Raw genomic sequence first — 22,189 nt, 5'->3', positions numbered from 1 at the left:
TAAATAGTGTGTGATGTTTGGAATTCCACACCATAATATTATTGAATACTTACATACCATTGCATGCATTTGAAGAGTTAATATAATAGAATCAACCAAACTAATGCGCATTGGCTAATTGGCATTCACCTATTTTCAGCATATGCTGCTTTGGCTAATTGGTTAATAGTCATTCGCCTTTTTTTCACCAATGCAATCTTTTAGTATCCCTCTGTGAGATTTGAAACCATGAGTCCTTCAAGGTAAGAGCGCTGACCACTAGCCTATTGGGCTTAGCACAATTATACATAGAAAATACATTTACTAGTGTTTTATGTTTCTTCTACCCGAGCTGTAATCTGCCTAAGCCGCCTCTCCTGCTGCTGTGTTCTTCCATGCAGCCAGTTGCCCGCTATTAAAAAAAAACAGTCTTCTTCTGTGGCGGTCTTCCATGGCCATCTGAGAGAGAGCCCACCCCATGGCTATGTAAGAGACGCCACACAGCGGGTGACAACACAGCAGAGGAAGACTGCCAGAGATAAAGAGCGTCTTTTTTTCTCTTACTGGGTAACCGACGGCACGGAAGAACACAGCAGATGGAGGAGAAGGTGACAGCAGGAGAGGCAGCTCGGGGAGAGGATGGCGATGGAAGAGACAGCGACAGGAGAAGATGGCTCAGGGAAGATGGCTCGGAGTTATTTTACAATAAAGGACTTGTCAAAAACCGGCTATTGTTTTTTTTTACATTTCACTGCTTTTTTTGGTGAACGGGTAGGGGTATGATGTACCCCATACTCATTTACATAGGGCAGCAGGATCTGGGACCCTCTTGTTAAAGGGGGCTTCCAGATTCTGATAAACAACCCTGCCTGCAGATCCTGAAAACCACCGGCCAGGGTTGTCGGAATGAGGCCCTTGTCCCCCTCAACATAGGGACAAGGTGCTTTTGGGGGCCCAAAGCACCCTCCCCATCTTAAGGGTATGTGGCCTGAAACAGTTCAAGAGGGGGGTGCTCGCTCATCCCCCCCTATCCTGACCTCCAGGCTACATACTCGGATAAGGGTCTGGTATGGATTTTGGGGAAGCCCCATGTCATTTTTTTAAATTTTGGTGTGGGGTTCCCCTTAAAGTCCATACCAGACTTAGGAGCCTGGTATGTACTGGGGGGGGGGGGGGCACCCTATGACATATTTTTCCTTGATTTTTGGAATTCCACACCATAATATTATTGAATAATTACATACCATTGCATGCATTTGAGTTAAAATTATGAAATAAACCAAACTGATGTGCATTGACTAAGTATGCTGTGCGTACAATGCACATGTTTAGGAGGTGATACTGTCAGTGATTTGAACTCATGGCTTGAACTTTTGAAGGTAGCAGGGCATACACCACTATGCTACAGAGATGAGCCCAAACCTACATAGAAAATACATTTACTAATGTTTGATCCTATACAATAATGTTTTGTATTTCATATTATCATTGTATCAACCATGCTTATGCTGAGGTGGCATTGGCTAATAGGCATTCGCCTCTTTTCAGCATATGCTGCTGAGTACAATGCAAGCTTTCAGTAGGTGATACCATCTGTGTGATTTTCAGCCATTTGAGCACAATTATATTGAGAACATAAGTTTACTAATGTTTGATGGTGGAACTACTTTATATTCTAGGTATAATAGTAATCAGCACAGTGACTTAGGCCCCTTTCACACTTGTGCAAACTGAAATTCGCACAATTTTGTAATGCTTTTTTGCCACGTTTTTGATGCGACTTTAAGCAATGCCTGTGTAATCTTGAAATTTATGGATGCAGGAGTTGCACAATTTTGCTGCGATTTTGCCACAATCAATTTAGCCGCAATTTCAGTAAATGCCAGTGTAAACTTGAGGTCTATGGACCTCAACTCACATCAATGACCAAAGTAGTACAGAGACTTCATTGAAGTCGGTGTGACTTGAAGTCGTACAGATATAAATGGTACTCATTGAAAATCATGGGGTATGACTTGTCATGCGACTCTGATGTCCAAAGTTGCAGGAAAAGTCGCACCAGTATGAATAGGGCCTCAGCCCGACTTTGCAAGGGATCTCAGAGACATCAGTGCACTTTCTGAACATATGTCTATTGAAATCGCATAGGTTCAAACTGTCCCTGATTTGGAACAAAGTCCCTCAGTCCCTCTTTCCTCTTCATTTGTGCCTCATTTTGTTCCGATCTACATAGTTGTATATAAAATGCACTTTTTATCTTTCAAAAAGGGTTTCCTAGTGCTAAACCTTTCATCTAAATTTATAAATTGTTTTGTTTGTAAATTTTCAAAGCCCGTCTAAAGGAATATTATTGGTAAAAACAAGCACTTAGGGGTTTAACTAATCCATTTTTTTAAAATAATTCTCCTAAGTATGGGGATGGCCCCTTCCTATTCCAACATGACTGCACACAAGTGCACAAAGCAAGGTCCATAAAGACATGATGAGGGAGTTTGGGGTGGAGAAACTTGACCTCAACCCAATAGAACATCTTTTGGCTGAATTAAAGCAGAGACTGCGAGCCAGGCCTTCTCATCGAACATCAGTGCCTGACTTCACAAATGCGCTTCTGGAAAAATGGTCAAACATTCCCATAGACACACTAAACCTTGTGGACAGCCTTCCTAGAAGCTGTTATAGGCAGGCCAAATAAAATTTTAACCATACAAACTAAGACTGAGCTGCCATTAAAGTGCATGTGTCTGTAAAGTCAGGTGTCCCAATACTTTTGGTTAGATAGTGTATCTGGCAAGATTTACAATGGTGGTAGAACCCTCCTACATATAAATACTACAGTTAGACATAGTTTTAGGACCTGAGTCAGGAGTTATGTTTAACAACATAGGGAGATGAGACAACTTCTCTACATTTAGCGCCCATGTTTGGGATTCAAACCCAGACCCTCAGAGATGCTAAGCAAAACTTCTAACCTCTAAGCTGCAGATTCACCACATGTGGAAATCTCCTACACATAAATACACATATTCTGCATTTCTTTGGACATGAAGGTGGTGGAATTACATTACTCAAGAGTTATTCTTCTTGATTTATTCTGTGATATTTGGGGGTTCTTGGTGGGTGAGTGTAGAATGGTGACGTTACCCTCTAATTTTTGGGAATTACATTTTTATTTCTGATGTTGGTACACATAACATTTTTTGGGCTCAAATTATGATTATTTGGAAATAATAAAAAACACAAAATGGCGACTCCTTTTAAACTTGCATCAGCAATGATATTGTTTGTGGTTTGTAAAGACGCCTGTGTGAGTTAGGGTAAAGATTTTTGTGTGATGAGAGTAACAAGTGAAAGTGACAAAGAAAAATATATTATACCAAAACATCAAAACATTCCACATTCTAGCATTCTTAACCACTTTAATACAGGGCATTTTCACCCCCTTCCTGCCCAGGCCAATTTTCAGTTTCCAGCGCTGTAACATTTTGAATGACAATTGCGCGGTCATGCAACACTGCACCCAAATAAACATTTTATAATTTTTTCCCCCACAAATAGAGCTTTCTTTTGATGGTAATTGATCACTTTTGCGGTTTTTATTTCTTGTGCAATAAACAAAAGAAGAGTGACACGTTTGAAAAAAAACACAATATTTGTTACTGTTTGCTATAATAAATATCCCAATTAAAAAAAAAAATGTTTTCCTCAGTTTAGGCCGATATGTATTCTTCTACATATTTTTGTTAAAAAAAAACACAATAAGCGTATATTGATTGGTTTGCACAAAAGTTATAGCACCTACAAAATAGGGGATAGATTTATGGTATTTTTATTATTATTATTTTTTTATTAGTAATAACGGCGATCTGCGATTTTTATCATGACTGAGACATTGCTGCGGACAGATAGGACACTTTTGACACTATTTTGGGAACATTGACAGTTATACAGCAATCAGTGCTATAAATATGCACCGATTACTGTATAAATGTCACTGGCACGGAAGGAGTTAACACTAGGGGGCGATCAAGGGGTTAAATGTGTTACCTAGGAAGTGATTCTAACTGTAGGGGGAAGGGACTGACTAGAGGAAGAAACCGGTCGGTGTTCCTATATACTAGGAACACACAATCTGTCTCCTCTCCTCTGACAGGATGTGGATCTGTGTAGTTACACACACAGATCCATGGCCCTGCTCTGTAACCAGTGATCGCGAGTTCCTGGTGGACATTGCAGCGGCACTGGCAGGCGCGTAAGCCTACTATAGCGCCGGGAAGCCGGGACATAATATGATGCCTGCCCAAGATCAGAGATCCCATCTGCGGACATCATATGACAATGGCATGTAGGGAAGTGGTTAAAAACAAAATAGTTGAAGTATAAGCAACATTGTTGCAAAGGAAAATGTATTTCAGAAAGAAGATGTTCATCTGAACATTAAAAGTATTTATTTGGGAAAGTTACAATTGTACTATTAGAATCAATGGCTGAAACTTGCATTGGACTATATTGCGCCGATTTTCACTCTCAAAAACACATTTTAGCCCAGAGCTAATTTTGGTATTTACTATAGCGCCCTGTAAAAAAGCCATGGGAGTTAAAAGTCTAAGCATGCTCAGTTGTGTTGGCACCTAGTTGTACAGAGACAGCAAATTTATCTCTTCTCAGACTTAGATATTTCAGTGTAGAAATCATTTTTTTCACAGTTTAAAGCAGATTATCATTAAACAATATACTGCATATTTCAGTGCCATTTAGGCAATTATATCATGCTCTAAACAGTATTTCCATGTGCAGTACTCCAGGTTTTAGCAGAGTAAGGGTTTGGATGCAATGTGTTTTGAGGGAGATATAGTAAATTCGATTTTGGGAGTATTTTTTCACCAGTGCTATACTGAATACCGCTTTAGCGCTAATTGGTGCTATTAGCGCCGCAGCGCTATAGCAATTGACCCCCCTTGTGTTGGTCTATCACATAAAGTCCCAATAACATGATGTTTTTTGGTGTAACATGACAAAATATGGAAAATGTCAAGGGGTATGAACACTTTTTCAAGGCACTGTAGAGTACCGGTTCTGTGTTTTCTGTGTGTTCCTTATTATATATAAATATTTACCTTTTTTCTTCCTTTTCACAATCCTTCACTTTGCTGTGTCCTACAGACCTCTCTTTTTCTAATGCAGCTGTTTGCTCTGGGTAATCTGTTGACACAAGAAGCCCCATATTTTTAGCCACACAGAAGAAGATAAAAACAGCTCAGAAGCTTCTTGAGCTTTTGTAGCTGCCGAACATTATTTGGGATAATGCAGTCCTGGCCGTAAAGCTGAAATCTAGGCCAAAATAAAAGACAAAACAAATACAGCTCTATAATCATCAATACATCAATATTTGTATTCCGTAATCATGCATTAAAACAGGGGTCAGCCACCTTTTTTTTCACTTAAGGGCCGGATTCAATGTATGTGAATGCATGGAGGGCCTCATTCACCTGCTAAGAAATGAAGATAATAATCTGGACCCCTTTACATTACACAGCCCCCGCAACCTCTGGACCCCTTTACATTACACAGCCCTGCACCTCTGAATCCCTTTACAATACACAGCCCCTGTACCTCTGAACCCCTTTACATTATACACCCCCCGCTGCATATTATACAGCCCCCTGCACATCACACAGCACCCCCCTCACTCAGCCCCCTGCATATTACACAGACCCCCCCCCACCATTTAGGCTTTAAAAAAACTCGTGGAAAAGCGACAAACTATGGTACTTAAAAGTCTCCATAGGCGACGCTTTCATTTTTTTTACAGGTTACCAGTTTAGAGTTACAGAGGAGTACCAGAATTATTGCTCTTGCTCTAATGAGCGCAATGATACCTCACATGTGTGGACTGAACACTGTTTACAATTGCAATCATGACTTAAGTATGCGTTCAATTCTGTGTACGAGTACAGAGGGACAGGGTGCTTTCAATTTGTTTTTCCTTATTTATTTTTTATTTTTTTACAATGTCCCTTTAAAAAAAAAATCTAAACACTTTTATCGCTGTCAGTAATAGGCGGTGACAGGTACTCTTTATGGAGGGATCTAGACCCCAAATCCCTCTTTTGCACTTAAAAGCATTCAAAACTCCAAGTTTTACTGTTTTGAATTCTGTAATTTTTTAAAATATGGTGCCTTTAAGTCTTCTGTAAACCGGAAGTGATGTCATGACATCGCTTCCGGGTTACTGGATCCGAGACCTAATTCCGACTTTATTCGGGTGTCAGGCCAGCCGGCTAGTCGTTCAGGCCTCCCAGTGGGATGGGAGATCCCAGGTAGAGCCATGGAAGGTGACAGGAGGGGGGATACGCCACATCAGTTGTTATCCCAAGAAAGCCGATCAGGGTTAAAATGTCCGCTGACCAGGTGCACGTAAATTCATCATGTGCACTGATGGACCGGACATTTAGCAGCGGCCCATGGGCCATAGGTTGCCGACCTGTGCATTAAAGGATACAGGTTGAAGTCACTTTGGTACATTGAGTTATGCTTCTGTTTTCACAACATTGGCACTGGCAAACAATGCGGTGAGGATGATGTGGGGTCAGCCAATAATGTGCCCTCCTGAATACTTTACTATTTACTAAAAACAGAGAGTGCAAAATCTGGTGCAACTTTGCATAAAAATCAGTCAGCTTCCAGTTTTTTGTACCAAAGCTTAATTGAACAAGTTAAAGTTAGAAGCTGCACCAAATTTTGCACTCTCCAGTTTCAGTAAATCATCCCCATTTTGTATGAGACTGTACATAAAAAGTCTCATTCTGAGGAAATAACTTAAAAACTATCTTTCGGTCCTTATTGAAGCAGACTGAACATGCTTGGAGAGGGGGGTAAATGCTTCAAATGGTCTGGAGATGACCTGACCCACATCCCAGTTAAATGATAGGTTTGAGAAGGGTGCCTCAGCGAGACTTTAAAGGGAAAGAAGAAATACTTAGTAAGCGATGTATTACTTTAAAACAAAGGTTTTTATTTTACTTTGTGTAAAAATTGTAGTAATATGGGCAAACGACAATCCATCTAGTAAAGGGGTATGTTTGAGTGTATAGATACAAAAAGAAAGACAGGATGCAATAGGCAATAAACACAAAGAGCAAAATACAGGTAATATATTCCTATTCCGACGCTTTTCGAGTATTTCTATCATTGTTTTTATCTATTGTATAAATGGATGCATTTGTGACGTAGCAAGCTTCTGATACAGGGTCAGTAAAACACAGTTTTCACTCAATGTCAGTATGCCACTGTGACTATAACCACTGTATTTTGCTTATTAGCTATGTATTATGTTATTTTTTTTCTTTATAGATTTTTACTATATTTATGCTGATCCATTTCCCTGAAGAAGAGTTTGAAATACTCAAAACACTTCGGAATAGGAATATATTACCTGTATTTTGCTCTTTGTGTTTATTGCCTATTGCATCCTGTCTTGCTTTTTGTATCTATACAATCAAACATACTTTACTAGATGGGTTGTCGTTTGCCCATATTACTACATTTTTTTACATGAAGTAAAATAAAAACCTTTGTTTTAAAGTAATACATCGCTTACTAAGTATTTGTCCTTTCCCTTTAAAGTCCCGCTGAGGCACCCTTCTCGAACCTACCGACTGAACATGCTTGGGCCTAGAGGAACCTGTGTCATCTGTCCCAAAAGTTAACAGCCTCAGTTTTCTCAGAAGCCCCCAACCTGGTAGAACTTTTTAAGTGTACTTATGACTGCAACCTGCGCAAAGGACCCTTTGTCTCCAATGCTTTACTATGGAGCATCAGGGCAAAAGAGGCTTCTTGCATATGCCCTTTATTAGGGTATGCCTTTTTGGTGAATCTGTAGTCAACTTTATTAAGGACATCACCAGTGAAAAGAGAAAACGCATGTCCCTGCAAAAGAATGCTAAGCCTATGTCAGGAAGATTCTTTGACTTGGAGTAAAGTATTCCTTTCATTTCTCTCCGAGTCCAAGGCCAAGCCTGGGACTCAGTTCCATTGCAAGTCCTAGACTCCTAAATCTTCCAAACTCATAAACAAGTCCTTCTCACTCTGAGATCCCAAGAGATTCAAGGACTTCTACTCAAACCTGTTCACAGTTCTTAAAGTGAAGAGTGGCATTCATGACCTAAAGGTTCTCAACAACTGCCTTCCTGTACACAAATTCCATCAGGAGTCTATAAGGTCAGTCATTGGTTTCTTTCTTTTGGTAGAGTTGCTGACCTGTGTGGACATCAGGGATACCTACTTGCATGTCCCCATCTTTCCATCACATCATTGCTTCCTACGTTTTGCAGTGGCACCCAGTGTTACCAGTTCATTGCTCTTCCTTTTGGTCTATCCACTGCACCTCAAGTTTTTACCAAGGTGCTAGTCTGTTTACATGTTCTGATTTCCTTTTAAGGCATTGCCACAATGGGATACCTGGACAATATCCTACTATCCTAGGGAACAGTGAGCACAAACTCTATCATTCGCTGCCAAGTAAACTGTTCAAACTCTGTAGAGGTTGGGGTGGATCCTGAATCTTCTTAAATCAGCACTGTAATATCTAGACCTTCTCCTAGATATACTTCTCTTTTTGGGGTCTTATTTTCACAGGAAACATTTCAAACTCTCAGCTCTCATGTTCGGATGCTGCAGTCCAGAAGCTGTCCAATCCTGTATGAGAGTTCTCAGCTTAATACTAGCCACCCAATCCTGTATGAGAGTTCTCGGCTTAATAGTAGCTCCCTTTTGAAGAAATCTCATATGCCCAATTACACTCCAGACCATTGCAACTTGGCGTTCTGGCTGTGTCGGACAATAAGGCTCAGTATATGGTACATGAGATGTGCATGACCCAGAAAACTGGGGTTGTCCTGCCCTGGTTGTTCATAGGTCCCACTCTAATTTGGGGAAATTCTTCCTCCCATGGTTTGGAAGGTTCTAATGATGGATGCCAGCTTTTCAGACTAGGCAGGAGTCCGGAGGTCGGAGCAAGCTCTTAATCAGCATTCTAGAAATATGAGAAACTTGGTCATCCCTTCAAAGCTAAACCTCTTGATTGCTAGGTTATTCAACCAGGATTCAGTTTGATGCTGAGGCAGTGGCTTACATCAACCATTAAGGGTTAAAGCCATACGTTTCACAGTGCAAAGAGACCCTGATTGGATTCTGGCTTGGGCAGAACTTTCACCCCTCTTCACTATGTATGGAAAATTGCAGGCATCAACATTTGGTCTTAAGAGAATGATCTCTTCACCCTAAAGTGTTTCAAGACCTTTATCACAGGTGGGGGGCACAGGACATGGAAACCATAGATCATCCCTAGATCCAGATGTCCTCTAGCATTGTGTACCCAAGAAAAGGGTTTTACAGTACGTCTTAATTTTTAAAAATACAAGCATTGTTAATTTCTGGATTTAACCTGGCATCAGCCCTTTCAGTACCTCCATAGAACTGGAGTGTATGAGGAAGTAGCAGTATAAGGTGGCAATTAGTTAATGTGCTAACAGTATTTCTAATTATTCCCCACTTTATGGCAACCATTTTACTTAAAAAAAAAAAAAAAAAACTGTTTTGGCTGAACATACATTTTAAATACATGTTCGGCAGCATGTCCAAAGACTATCATTTAGCAGTATGTACTTTTGCATGCATGTTACCATTGCACTGTTGGTGGTTAGTTTGGTTAGTGGGGCATTACTTACAGTGACAGTGTAAGTACATAGGAAAAAGGTAAGAGTCAGAGATGGAAGGTCTCACAAATGAGAAGAGTGAGAAGTGTGCAGTTTTGCATTTGCATCATCATAATCTGCCGCATCCATTTCTCTTGTGCATAATTCAACTACAAACTAGCCTTCTAGAACTGTAATGGTATCAAAACTGGAAAAGAAGAATCCATTGAAAGCATGCATGAAAAGGTGTACTCTTGGTCCAACTAACTTTTGAAATGACTTTAACATATTATATACCTATAACATATTACATTAATGTATTCTAGTGATCGGGTTTACATACGTATACTTTAAGACATCTACTAGTGAATTACAGGAATAGTTTAAGAAAGTATTTGTGATGCTTGAATAGACTAGCAATAACATTCAAATAAATTATAAAGATTTGGTAAGTGTTAAGACATTAAATAATGTATGAAACTGTGCATTTTCCTTTACAGCCAAAAAATACCAGTTAATTCAGGCAGTATAAAAATAGCTCTAATTTAGCTTACTTCTTGGTTTAGCAGCTGGTAAAAAAATCAGTAGAACATGTTTCCAGTAGCTAACCGTTGTTTGTATTAGAAAAGAATCAATGCATCATGTTGTCTGCATAGTAAAAATACATTTTACTTTGCTATAAATAAAATTAAGTAAACGTTATAAGAAGAAACCATGTAATGAGTAATTAAAGGTAAAACTTTTTTATTTTTATTTTTTTATTTTTTCGTTTTGGTTAGAGTGGAAAGGGATTAAATCACCTGTCATTTTTTTCTGTCTGTCTATTTGTCTAGTTTATCATTATCACCAAAAGGGAAAGTAAAAGAAAATCCCAAATCAGAACATCAGAACACTAATAGAGGGGAAATCTTACTTTGGAGGGATTTACCCTCACTTCCTAAAACTCATAAACAACTTTATGATTTGCTAAAATCAATGGTCACTATTCTGTACGCCTACTTCTGGACCTCTCTGCTGCCTTTGACACAGTTGACCCCCACCCCTCCTCCTTAAAAAAAACTTCACTCCTTTGGTCTCCACGACTGCACTATTCATTGGCTCTCATGCTACCATACCTTCAGTGTCACTTCTACCTCCTTCTCTCCTCTTCCTCTTTCTGTTGGTGTCCCCAAGGTTCTGTTTTTGGACCTCTGCTATTCTCGCTCAACACCTTCTCCCTATGTCAGCCTCCCATGGCTTTCAATATAATTTGTATGCTGATGATACCAAAATCTATCTCTCCACCCCACAGCTCAATTCATCAGTCTCCTAATTCATCACTAATTTACTGACAGACATATCAGTCTGGATGTCACACTACTTTCTCAAACTCAATCTATCCTAAACCAACCTTACAGCATCTCCAAAGTACACCTCTTCTTAACCAATTACACCACAAATCTTCTAGTTCACTCCTTGGTTTTCTATCTTCCTAACTATTGTAACTCCCTCCCTCATTGGATTATATTGGTTCTCCCTCCTTCAGTCCATTAGGAATGTTGCAGTCAGACTCATCCACTTTACCAACTATTCAGTGACTGCTACCCCTTTCTGCAAATCAGAAAGGGGTAGCAGTCACTGAAGTCACAGTTCCAATGGCTTCCGCTCCCCCAAATAATTAAATTCAAAATATTAACAACAACTTACAAAGCATCCACAACACTGCCTCCAGCTACAGCCTAGTCTCAAAATACCAACCAAATCGTTATCTTTGTTCCTCCCAAAGACCTTCTGCTTGCTAGCTCCCTTGTCATTACCTCCCATGCTCACCTCCAAGACTTCTTACCTCCCTCATTCTCTGGAACTCCCTACCCCAATCTGTGCTCCTGGAATCACATGAACTCTTTAGTTCACCATTTTTTCAGCCTCCTGTACTTCCTGGCCAGTGAACATAACATTTCTGGGGGCAGCCAGGTACCAGTAGGCTTGACTTATAGGTAAGGGGACTGCAATGGTGACTACACTAAGCTATTTTCTCTGTCCACTCTTACAGAGGTAAGTATTGCAGTACACTGTTTTCAATATAATGTTGGTTTATTTTGTGATATGCAAGATACAGCAAGTATAGCCATGCAGTGTGTGAGAAATGTCTTACTAAGTCGACAATTCTTTCATCTTTCAATCTCCATAGAATGGCTCTCTTTGTTTAGGCATCGTCTTAATAGAATAAAATAGTTTCCCTAAATTTCATAACCATTAGTCCTCCCCAGTGCTAAATTGGTTGTTCCTGCTGACTTCTATACCATTACCGTGTCCTCCTGTAGAAAACCAGATTGACTCTCCCAGTAGTGTGTCTCTCAGTGAATTTTGTGATACCATTCTTCTTAAACAGAGCAGTTTTTGGTGGTGCAAGCAGTGGGAAAGGTAATTGTTCCTGCAGGGTTTGCATTTGGGAAGTTATAATATAGATGACAGAGTCACTTTAATGAAATAACTTAGTTTGAAGCAAACCTCTGTTTTGCATATTCTGGCCAAAGCAACAGGCTTGCTTTTATCCTTGCATCCCTAGCCGAATATACATACCTTTCCTCCTCTTCTGATTCATTCAGTGCCGGGAACCAAAGGTAATACCAGGTACTTCTGTATATAGAGAAGCATGTGACTCATTCCATGTAACAGCACTGGGACAATCAATTATGTCACATAGAGGGGTCCATAAACCTTTGTAATTAGACTTGGGCCAAACACCCCCCCCCCCCCCCCCGCCCCCCGTTCGGTTCGCAGCACAACTCCCGAACCACAGAAATGTTTTTTTATTTTATTATAAATTCTTTATTTTCACAGAAAATGTTACAATTCCATCAACAGTTCACACCATGACATGCCATTCATTATGACATTTGCTATGCTAATCTCGGAAGGGAGTTTAATAAGCCATTCACTAAAATTAGAAGAAAAGAGGTTTAACCTTAAACTGGGACTGGGTAGAGGGTTCCTTACTGTAAAAATGGCAATGATGTTGAATTAGCTTCCACAGGCAGGGGTTTTAGCAGAGGGGGAAGCATCAATAGTTTCAAAAAACTATTAGATAGGCACCTGAGCAACCACAACATACAGGGATGTACATATAATACTGACATATAATCACACACATAGGTTGGACTTGATGGACTTGTGTCTTTTTTCAACCTCACCTACTATGTACCTATGTAATCCCATGGCTTGTTAGAAATGCTGCTATGCTGTAGTGTCAATAAATTGTATAATGGTTTACCCAAATTATATCAACATGGAAACAAGGCAACCGTCCCTCCATGTTAAGAGCATGTGGCCTGGTAAGGTACGGGGTGACGCTTGCTCGCCCCCCTCTTTCCTGACCCACCAGGCTGCATGATAGTCTTGTATAGATTTTGGGGGGGCCACGCCATTTAAAAAAAAACTTTTGCCATGGGGCTTCCCTCCAAATCCAGACCGATGTGGACTGGAGAAATTGGCCCCACCTATTTTTTAACCGCCACTTTTTTGTGTTATTCAGCTGTCAGTGGGGAAATCCATTGACAGCTGATGACTCATCGGTTGTTAAGCAGGTTTCCCAGCCTTGCTCCTTAACCACAGCTTGCACAACGCTCAGTGCATTGCAGGGTGTTTGTTGGGGCAAACACCCAGTGAATACCCTGCAAATTCGGGGTGTTCGGTGAACAGCAAACAGGCAATGTTTCAGCCTGAACTCATGCTCAGACCAAACCATTTGCCCATGTCTATTTGTTGGCTTTGAGTCATGCATCTCATAGCTTTTGTTACCAGTGATTGAACAGAGCAGAAGATGAGCTAATGAAAAGCATGTATGTGCTACTGGAGAATTGAAGTGTATCTGTTCCATTGCCCAAAATTGGCAAATCATAGGCTCAATTTAGGGCAAACTCTGCAAGTATAATTCTAAATACAGGATGAGCTCAAAAATTCCTATTTTGCATTAAAATGGGTTTTGTTTTATAGTGGATTGGGGGGAGGGGTGAGCATGCCCTCAATATGGAGAGAGTACCATGTAACTAATACCCTGACTCATTTACAAAATAAAAACAATGTGAACGGTAAATACATACACACCCTTTTTGACAAGTCCTCGTCAAATTATATGTTTCCTGCTGACAGATAAAATGTAAACAAATGGGCAAGGGACAGTAGCTAATATCATTGACTAAATATGGCCATGTCACTATTTGGTCAGTGATATTAGCCATCCATTCCACCTCCATTTGTTTACATTCAGTTTTTAGTAGGGAATTCTCAGCTGGCAGCTCAATGGGAGGGGAGTGAGTCATTGTTGTTAGGAAGCCAGTAGCCGCTGGCTCCCTAACAACTAAGTGCCCTGCAGAAACTGTCAGGTTTAGTAGCAATAGTGACACCACTATTAAATATGATTGTCCCATTCAGCTGGAGGTTCAGAGCAACACCTCCAAACAAGCAAAATTCAGACAAAGCACGGCTTTGGTCCAAATCCTGAGCTTATCTCTAATGCCTGTACATTCTATTATTTTTTCTCTTCATGAGTGAAAAGGTAAAGGAGGTACTTTCTAATGAAAAAATAAAGTATTGTAGTAAAGTGACTTTCTGCAAAGTACATTGGCAACTGGATTTTTGCTTTTCCCTTGGTGAACTACTATAAGCTGAAATGTGATAAGCTGATATGTGTTACTGCACTTCCCATTTAACCACTGTACTTTGTGCTAGATGATTAAATAACACCATATTGGTAGCTTGAGATCAGCTCGTTCCTCCACTGCCTCTGTTTTTCTTTAATGTTCATCTGCTATCTCACATTTAAAATTTAACTTAGGTCTTGTTTTTTATGTAATATTTTGTGTACTTCTACAAAAGCACTGCTGGTGTTATTCATTTTTTTATACATTTTAATGTAATTTATAGATACACCATACACTACTATATTTTATATACATTTTGAAAACAAAAATAATTATCTTGTTAAGTAATTCTTAAGTAATGTGCTAATGCTGTCTTCAAGTTCAGTGATGGATTTCAACACTCATAGTTATTAGTTCCCAATGTAATTTAAAGGGTTTATTTTTCTAATGAGAATATATCCATGTGCACATGTTTTGTTTTTCATCTCGTACGTAGATTGTGGTAGGCTCTTTGTTCTTCTAGTCTAATTTCCCTGTACAGAAAGCCATAGATTTTTAAAATAATAAAATAAGAATATGTTAACTTTATATCATTATAGACAATTAATCTTGGCCTATCCAATGTATGACATCTAATATTTAGTGGATTTCTAAGAAAAATAGAAGCATCCTGTTTGCCTCATTTCCTTTAGGCCCCTTTCACACTGGGGTGGTTTTCAGGCATTACAGCGCTAAAAATATCGCCTGTGTAGCTCATAAAAAATCCGACCCCATTCACTCCAGTGTGAAAGCCGTAGGGCTTTCACACTGGAGAGGTGCGCTAGCAGGACGGTGAAAAAAGTCCTGCTAGCCGCATCTTTGGAGCAGTGAAGGAGCGGTGTATTCACCGCTGCTAAACCGCTCCTAACCATTGAAATCAATGGGACAGCACGGCTATACCGTTTTTTATACGGTTTTAACCCTTTTTCGGCCGCTAGCAGAGGTTAAAACCACCCCGCTAGCGCCCGCAGACCGCCGCTAAAACGACGGTAAAGCGCAGCTAAAAATAGCGGCGTTTTAATGCTGACGGCCGCACCGCCCCAGTGTGAAAGGGGCTTTAGGGAAGTCCACAATCCCTTTGTAATCAATGTCAGTTAGTGTGAGCTTGGCAGACATACATCTCATTTTATGGTGTATTTTCATCAGCAGGTGAAATCTTGAAAGTATAGTTTAAAGATTAGGTAGAGCTTGTGTAAAGAGGGGATCACATTTTGTTCATCCACGTATGGGGCTACAGATAAAGAAGGCATCCACAATTATGCCTAATGTGTGTGAGAGCACAGGAGCAGTAGAAGTGAAAATTGGTTCCATGGGTTTTCCATTAAGTGATTTTTCTTTCAAAGAATCAGGTCAGTGATTAAACAATAGTGTGGGTGGAACCTCTTCTGGTCCTTGGTTGCTTCACCTATTGATAGTAGCAAAGTAAACATTCACCAGACTGCCTTTAGTGCCATTAGTAGACGGTAGTCTTCGTCAAGCCTTAAGACTGATCTCTTTCACACTGGGGCATTTTTCAGCTGCTTTTGGGCTAAAAATAGTGCCTGTAAAGCACCTGAAAAACACCTCCTCTGCAGCCTCAGTGTGAAAGCCAGAGTGCTTTCACACTGGAGCACTGCGCTAGCAGGACTTTAAAAAATGTCCTGCAAGCAGCATCTTTGGGCGGTGAAGGAGTGGTGTATACAGCGGGCGCTCACATTTCCAGAGAACGACCCATAATGTTCTAAATTCGGCAACCACCCAATGTTCAAGTCAAACTGACGTTAAACTTCTTTAGGTGAGATGAACCTTGGTACCAAGCACTCCTCCATACACATCCAAGACAGGTAAACTTGGAATTCCCTATTAGGCTAGATTCACACCTAAGCAGCTCTGCAAGCTGGGATTGCGTGGGCACAGCAACCCATTCAAATGCCTCTGTTTCATGCAGGAAAAAGGTTCCTGCACCTTTTTTAGAATGCAGCCGGAGGAAATCATGTGATGCTTTTGCACCATATGATTTCCTACAACTGAAAACATGCAAAGGTTAAGAATGAATGATAACCCTGCACGTCTGCAAAGGAGCATCACAGTTTGGCTGCGGTTGGTTGAGGAACAAGTGCGATTTACATGCTGTCCTACACCTGCAACCATCCACACAATAGTGAACCTAGCCTAATAATTATTTGCAGTGATAACAGTAATATTTGGGGGGGGGGGGGGTTTTTTTTTTTTTGCCAATATATTTTTTGCTTTTATCTCACTGTCTATGTGAATTAATTTTTAATTGTATTTTTTGTTTTTTTAGAATAACAACAACAGCAGCATGTATGATGGACCTAAGAAGATATCCACTGGATGAGCAGAACTGTACATTGGAAATTGAAAGCTGTATGTATTATTGCTCTTGTGTCTTAAAAGAAGCAGTTTCTATATAGACTCTCCAAAGATATTCGTATTTGTTGCAACCATTTTATGATAGAGCACAGTACCAGAGATAACATTGATAATTACATAACTGCATTCCTTTTTTATCTTTCATTGTGTGACAGTGTTGTTGCAAATGATGACTATTTATATACAGTATATATACCTATATAACCTTTTCTTTCTCTCGCAAAGCAAATTTCAGATCAGTAGCTCTCTCAGGCATGGTTTCCTGAGTCCCATGCCAAGAGCAATATTTTGCTCCATTCCTGCTTTATTTATACCACCTGTTGGTGGACACAAGTGGACCGCAAAATCTGGTCTGGAATCAACCCTGACAAGGTGGCTGGTCTCTGATTTGGGGCAGTATAGCACCCAGTTCCACATCAGAGGCGTCCATCTGTACTACAATTCTCTTTGTGAAATCTGGGGTCACGAGCACAGATTGTGCACAAAGAGCTTGCTTCAACATATGAAATGCCTTCTCTGCCTCAGGATTCCACTTAATCATGACCAACCCTCTACTCTTCGTTAGATCTGTCAGTGGGGCTGCAATGGTGCCAAAATTGCATATAAAATGTCTGTAGTATCCTGTGATCCCCAGAAATCCACACACTAGCTTTTTATTTAAACCCCTTTCACACTGGGGTGCTTTGCAGGTGCTATAGCGCTAAAAATAGCGCCTGCAAAGCAATTTGTATAGACATCTGTGCAGGAACATGCACAGATGTCACTGAAATCGGATTGACATGCGGGTATGAAATTGTGCAAGTTCAGCTGGACCCGCATCATTTCAATCCCTCTGTCAGTATAAACCAAGCCTAAGTCAGATCTAAAGTAGTTATGTACCAGGCAAATCCACCAACAAGCTTGTCAACCCAAAGCATTGAGTATGCATTGAATTTGGACACGCTGTTCAATTTCCTGAAATTATTGCAAAACCTTATTGTTCCTTCTGGTTTTGGGACCAACACTATGGGACTTGACCAGTCACTGTGGGACTTCTCTATCACGTCCCACTCTAACTCCTTTGCAACTGCTTCTCGCCTAGCCTCGGGTATTCTATAGGGCTTTACATTTATGTGGACACTTGATTCCGTAATTATGTCATGCTGTTAAACTGTGGTCAGTCCAGGCAGGTAAGAGAAAAAACTCCATTCTTACTCACAAACACTTTAATGTCCTTCTGTTGGGCCACTGACAAGGTTTCAGTTATGGGTACCCCAGGTGTCACAGGGGCCATGTCCTTTTAGGGGATTGGCACTGTCAGTAAAGACTCTCTGTTCTTCCAAGGTTTTCAAGAGATTAACGTGATATATTTGCTCTAGTTTCCTTTTCCCTGGCTGGTTCACTTTGTAGTTTACTTCCCCTACTCTTTCCATAGGTTCAAAGAGACCTTGCCACTTTGATAAGACTTTACTCTCAACTGAGGGAACTAGTACCAGCACTCTTTTACCAGAGTTGAAGACCTGAGTTTTGGCACCCAGATTATAAACCCATCTCTGGGCCTCTTGGGCTTGCTCCATATGTGCCTGTACAAGCGGCATGACAGCAGCGATTCTATCTTGCATCAGTGAGATATGTTCCATGACCCTTCTATAAGGCCGGGTCCAGCAACCCCCTGGGATGTTTACCGTACATTAGTTAAAAGGGGGAGTAACTTGTAGATGCCTGAGGTAGCTCTCCTATTGCAAAAATTAGGTATGGCAGCAAAAAATCACAATTTCTCCCATCTTTGTTCACCACCTTTTTTAACATGTTTTTGAGCATTTTGTTACATCATTCCACAAGACAATCAGTTTGGGGGTAGTAGACAGGGGTAAGGAGAAATTTTTAACAACTTACACAATTCTTTAGTGACTCTGGACAAAAATTGCGTGCCTTGATCTGTTAATACCACTTTTGGAATATCCACACAACTAAATATCTGGACAAGCTCTTTGGCAATGAGGTATTAAGGTATTTTGTAAGGGAATGGCTTCCGGATACCCTGTGTTCAGTATTACCAGTATGTGCTGATGACCTCCCTGGGCAGACTTTACAACTGGTCCCACCAGATATATGCCAATTCTTTCAAAAGGTATTTCAGTTATCAGTAACTGTACCAGCGTACTGCGAAAATGGGGCGATGGCACAGAACACTGACATTCTGGGCATGACTCACAATATTCTTTGACATCTGCACGTAACCCAGACCAAAAGAATGTCTAGGTTATTCTCTCCTTGGTTTTCTCTATACCCAGATGTCCACCCATTATATAACCATGGGCTAAATCTAATACCATCCGGCGATAGGGTTTGGGAACCACTAGCTGCTCTACCTCCTCCTCCCCTTGCTTTACATCTGGTATAGCAAGTTGTTTTTAAGAGCCATGAAGGGAAAAGACACCCTGCATTAGGTTCAACAGGTTCCCCATATATCATTTACCGTATTCATCGGCGTATAACACGCACTTTTTCCCCCTTAAAATCGGGGGAAAGTCGTGGGTGCGTGTTATACGCCCATCCTCACTGTCTGTGAGTCTAAAATACTGAGCGCCGCCGAAAAAGACAGAGCGCCGCTGAACAAGACCGAGCACTGCTGAAAAAAGACCAAGCCGACTGTACTGTGTACTCGGCTTGGCTCGGCTTGCAGTCCCGCCCATACTGGGTGGGATTGCGAGCCGAGCCAAGCCAAATACACATTAGAGTCGGCTCGGTCTTTTTCGGCAGCGCTCGCTCCAGAAACAGCAGGGAGGCGGGACTACGAGCGGAGACGAGCAGACGGCTCGGTCTTTTTCTGCGCCGCTCGGTCTTTTTCGGCAGCGCTCGCTTGGTCTGTCTCGGCGGCGGGATATTTAAACATGGGCAAGGCTGCAAACGGCGCTGGGCGAGCTGGAAATGACACTGGCAAGCTGCAAATGACACTCTGCAAGGCTGACAACAGCGCTGGGCAAGCTGCAAATGACACTGGTCATTCTGCAATGATGGACAAGGCTGCAGATGCACACTGATAAGGCTGCATTGACGGGCATTTAAATGTAAGTTTTTTTTTCCTTAAACTTCCCTCCTAAAACTTTTTTCCTTAAAATGCCCTCCTAAACTTGGGGTGCGTGTTATACGCCGATGCGTGTTATACCCCGATAAATACGGTAAATGTTTTCTCTGGCTCTGTTGAGTGTGGCGTCTCTTAGTGGTTCCGTACAAAAATCCTCTTTCCTGACTTCTAAATCAAGTCCCACATTCTGTCCACCATCTCTATTAGAGTCAGAGATAATTTCTAGTTCATTAACCTCAAGCTGGGGGCTGAATTCCAGCTACACCTGTTTCCCAGCCATTACAGAAAAAGAAAAAGGATCTACCCCTCCGTTGGATACACCAAGAGTTACCCTTTCAATTTTGCAATTAAAAGAGTTCAGAGTGAGTTCCAGTGTTTCCTCAGCGGGGGAGTTCTGTACTTTTTTTACCATAAACACCAAAAAGTGTGGAAAATCTCTCCCCACTAGGGCTTCATGAAGTAGTGAGGGTACCATCCCCACTGAATGTGTCATAGTGCCCCAAGGGGTATCAGTCTCAACCACAGCAGTCTTGTAGTCATGTGTGTCACCATGTATACAAATCACCCCGATAGTGCTAGGGTGGCACTTTGCAGGAGTTACACAATCAACTTTGACTAATGTCACAACACTGAAATCATACATGTTTTTCCATGCATCCCTGACAAGATGCAGTACACGCCACGCAAAACGAGACATGCATTTTCTCAAATAAGCATTATCACTTTGCATTGGTTCATCATGTAGGGTTCATCATCGCTGAAGGGGTTTCCTGCTGGGTCTCCGCAAACTGGCGATTCATCTTCTGCTGTTGGCGGTTGGCTTCCTGCTGGTGATTGGTTTCCTGCTGGGTTGCAGTGGTCTGCAGCAGGGCTTTTAACACATCCTCCATCCTTCCACTTATTCAGGAAGATCCCTCCACAAATCCACCATATGTGGGGGGTTAGCTCAAATGGGGATCACCTTCCCTGGGAGAAATGTAGTCCAAACAGCAGGTCTTTCTTAAAAGCTGATTTGTAGTTAGTTTTTATTTAAAAGGTTGTATGAAAAGCAAAACAAACAAAAACAAAAAATAAATCCTTGCCATTCAGTCACTAACTTAACATATCAGGTTCCTAACTCACAGGTGAAGGGCTTCTCCCAGTCACGTACAAAACAAAGATTATGCAAACCTTTTCTTTCTTTCACAAAGCAAACTTCAGATCAGTATCTCTCTCAGGTATGGCTTCCTTAGTCCCAGGCCAAGAGCAATCTTTTGCTCCAGTCCTGCTTTATTTTATACTACCTGTTGGTGGACACAAGTGGACCCCAAAATCTGGTCTGGAACCAACCCTGGCAAGATGGCTGTTAAAACCCAGACCGGAATTTCACCTTATTTCTCTGCAAATGAACACATGCGATGTGAAACATTGGGTGTTATATACGAAAGGCAAATCCACTTTGCACTACAAGTGCAAACTACAAGTGCAAAGTCCACTTAAAATTGCATTGGAAGTGCAGTTGCTGTAAATCTGAGAGTTAGATCTGAAATGAGGGGAAGTTCTGCTGATTTTATCATTCAATCATGTGCAAGCTAAAATGCTGTTTTTTCTTTTCCTTGCATGTCCCCCTCGGATCCACAGCGACTGTACTTCCAAGTGCACTTTCAGTGCAATTTCAAGTGCACTTTGCACTTGTAGTTTTCACTTGTAGTGTAAAATGAATTTGCCTTTCGTAAATAACCCCCATAATGTCCATCTATCAATGGTGACCACACAAAATATTGGCACTTTGAAACCAATTTGGACATTTTCATTTAGGGGTGTACTCACTTTTGTTGCCAGCGGTTTAGACATTAATGGCTGTGCGTTTAGTTATTTTGATGCTGTTATACAAGCTGTACACTCACTACTTTACATTGTAGCAAAGTGTCCTATCTTCAGTGTTGTCATATGAAAATATATAATAAAGAATTTACAAAAAACATAAGGGATGTACTCACTTTTGTGAGATATATACACACACACACACACACACACACACACACACACACACAGTATTTCACAAAATTGAGTACACCCCTCCAATTTTTGTAAATATTTTATTATATCTTTTCATGTGACAACACTGAAGAATTGACCCTTTGCTACACTGTAAAGTAGTGAGTGTACAGCTTGCATAAGAGTGTGAATGAATGAATGAATGATTTGTATAGCGCTACAAATGCGAACTGAATCGCCTCAATGTGCTTGATCCATCCTGTGCTTCATATTCTTTAGAAGGTAGGTCTTGAGTTTTTTTATGAAGGCCCGATGGTTTTCTTCCATGCGGATGTTAGTGGGTAGAAAATTCCATAGTCATGGTCCTTGGACTGCTAATCTTCGTTCTCCCTTTGCTTTGTAGCGGGATTTCGGGATGAGGAGGAGGTTTTGGTTAGTTA

General features: G+C 40.9%; 1 protein-coding gene across 2 annotated transcripts in view; it reads left to right on the top strand.

Moving 5' to 3' along the window:
• GABRB3 (gamma-aminobutyric acid type A receptor subunit beta3) overlaps positions 1-22,189 on the top strand; it is a 540,236-nt gene that overhangs the window by 457,147 nt on the left and 60,900 nt on the right. For both annotated transcript variants that reach the window (XM_077482772.1, XM_077482774.1), the window contains one exon: positions 16,617-16,699. In XM_077482772.1, the coding sequence (XP_077338898.1) occupies positions 16,617-16,699 (83 nt within the window). The remainder of the gene's footprint in view (positions 1-16,616; positions 16,700-22,189) is intronic.

The sequence above is a fragment of the Lithobates pipiens genome, unplaced genomic scaffold (genome assembly GCF_037356315.1).
Source record: "Lithobates pipiens isolate NorthernLeopardFrog02 unplaced genomic scaffold, aLitPip1_a1.2 Scaffold_16, whole genome shotgun sequence".
NCBI lineage: Eukaryota > Metazoa > Chordata > Amphibia > Anura > Ranidae > Lithobates > Lithobates pipiens.
The sequence above is the reverse complement of the archived record's forward strand: the minus strand, read 5'-3'. Positions and strand labels throughout refer to the sequence as shown.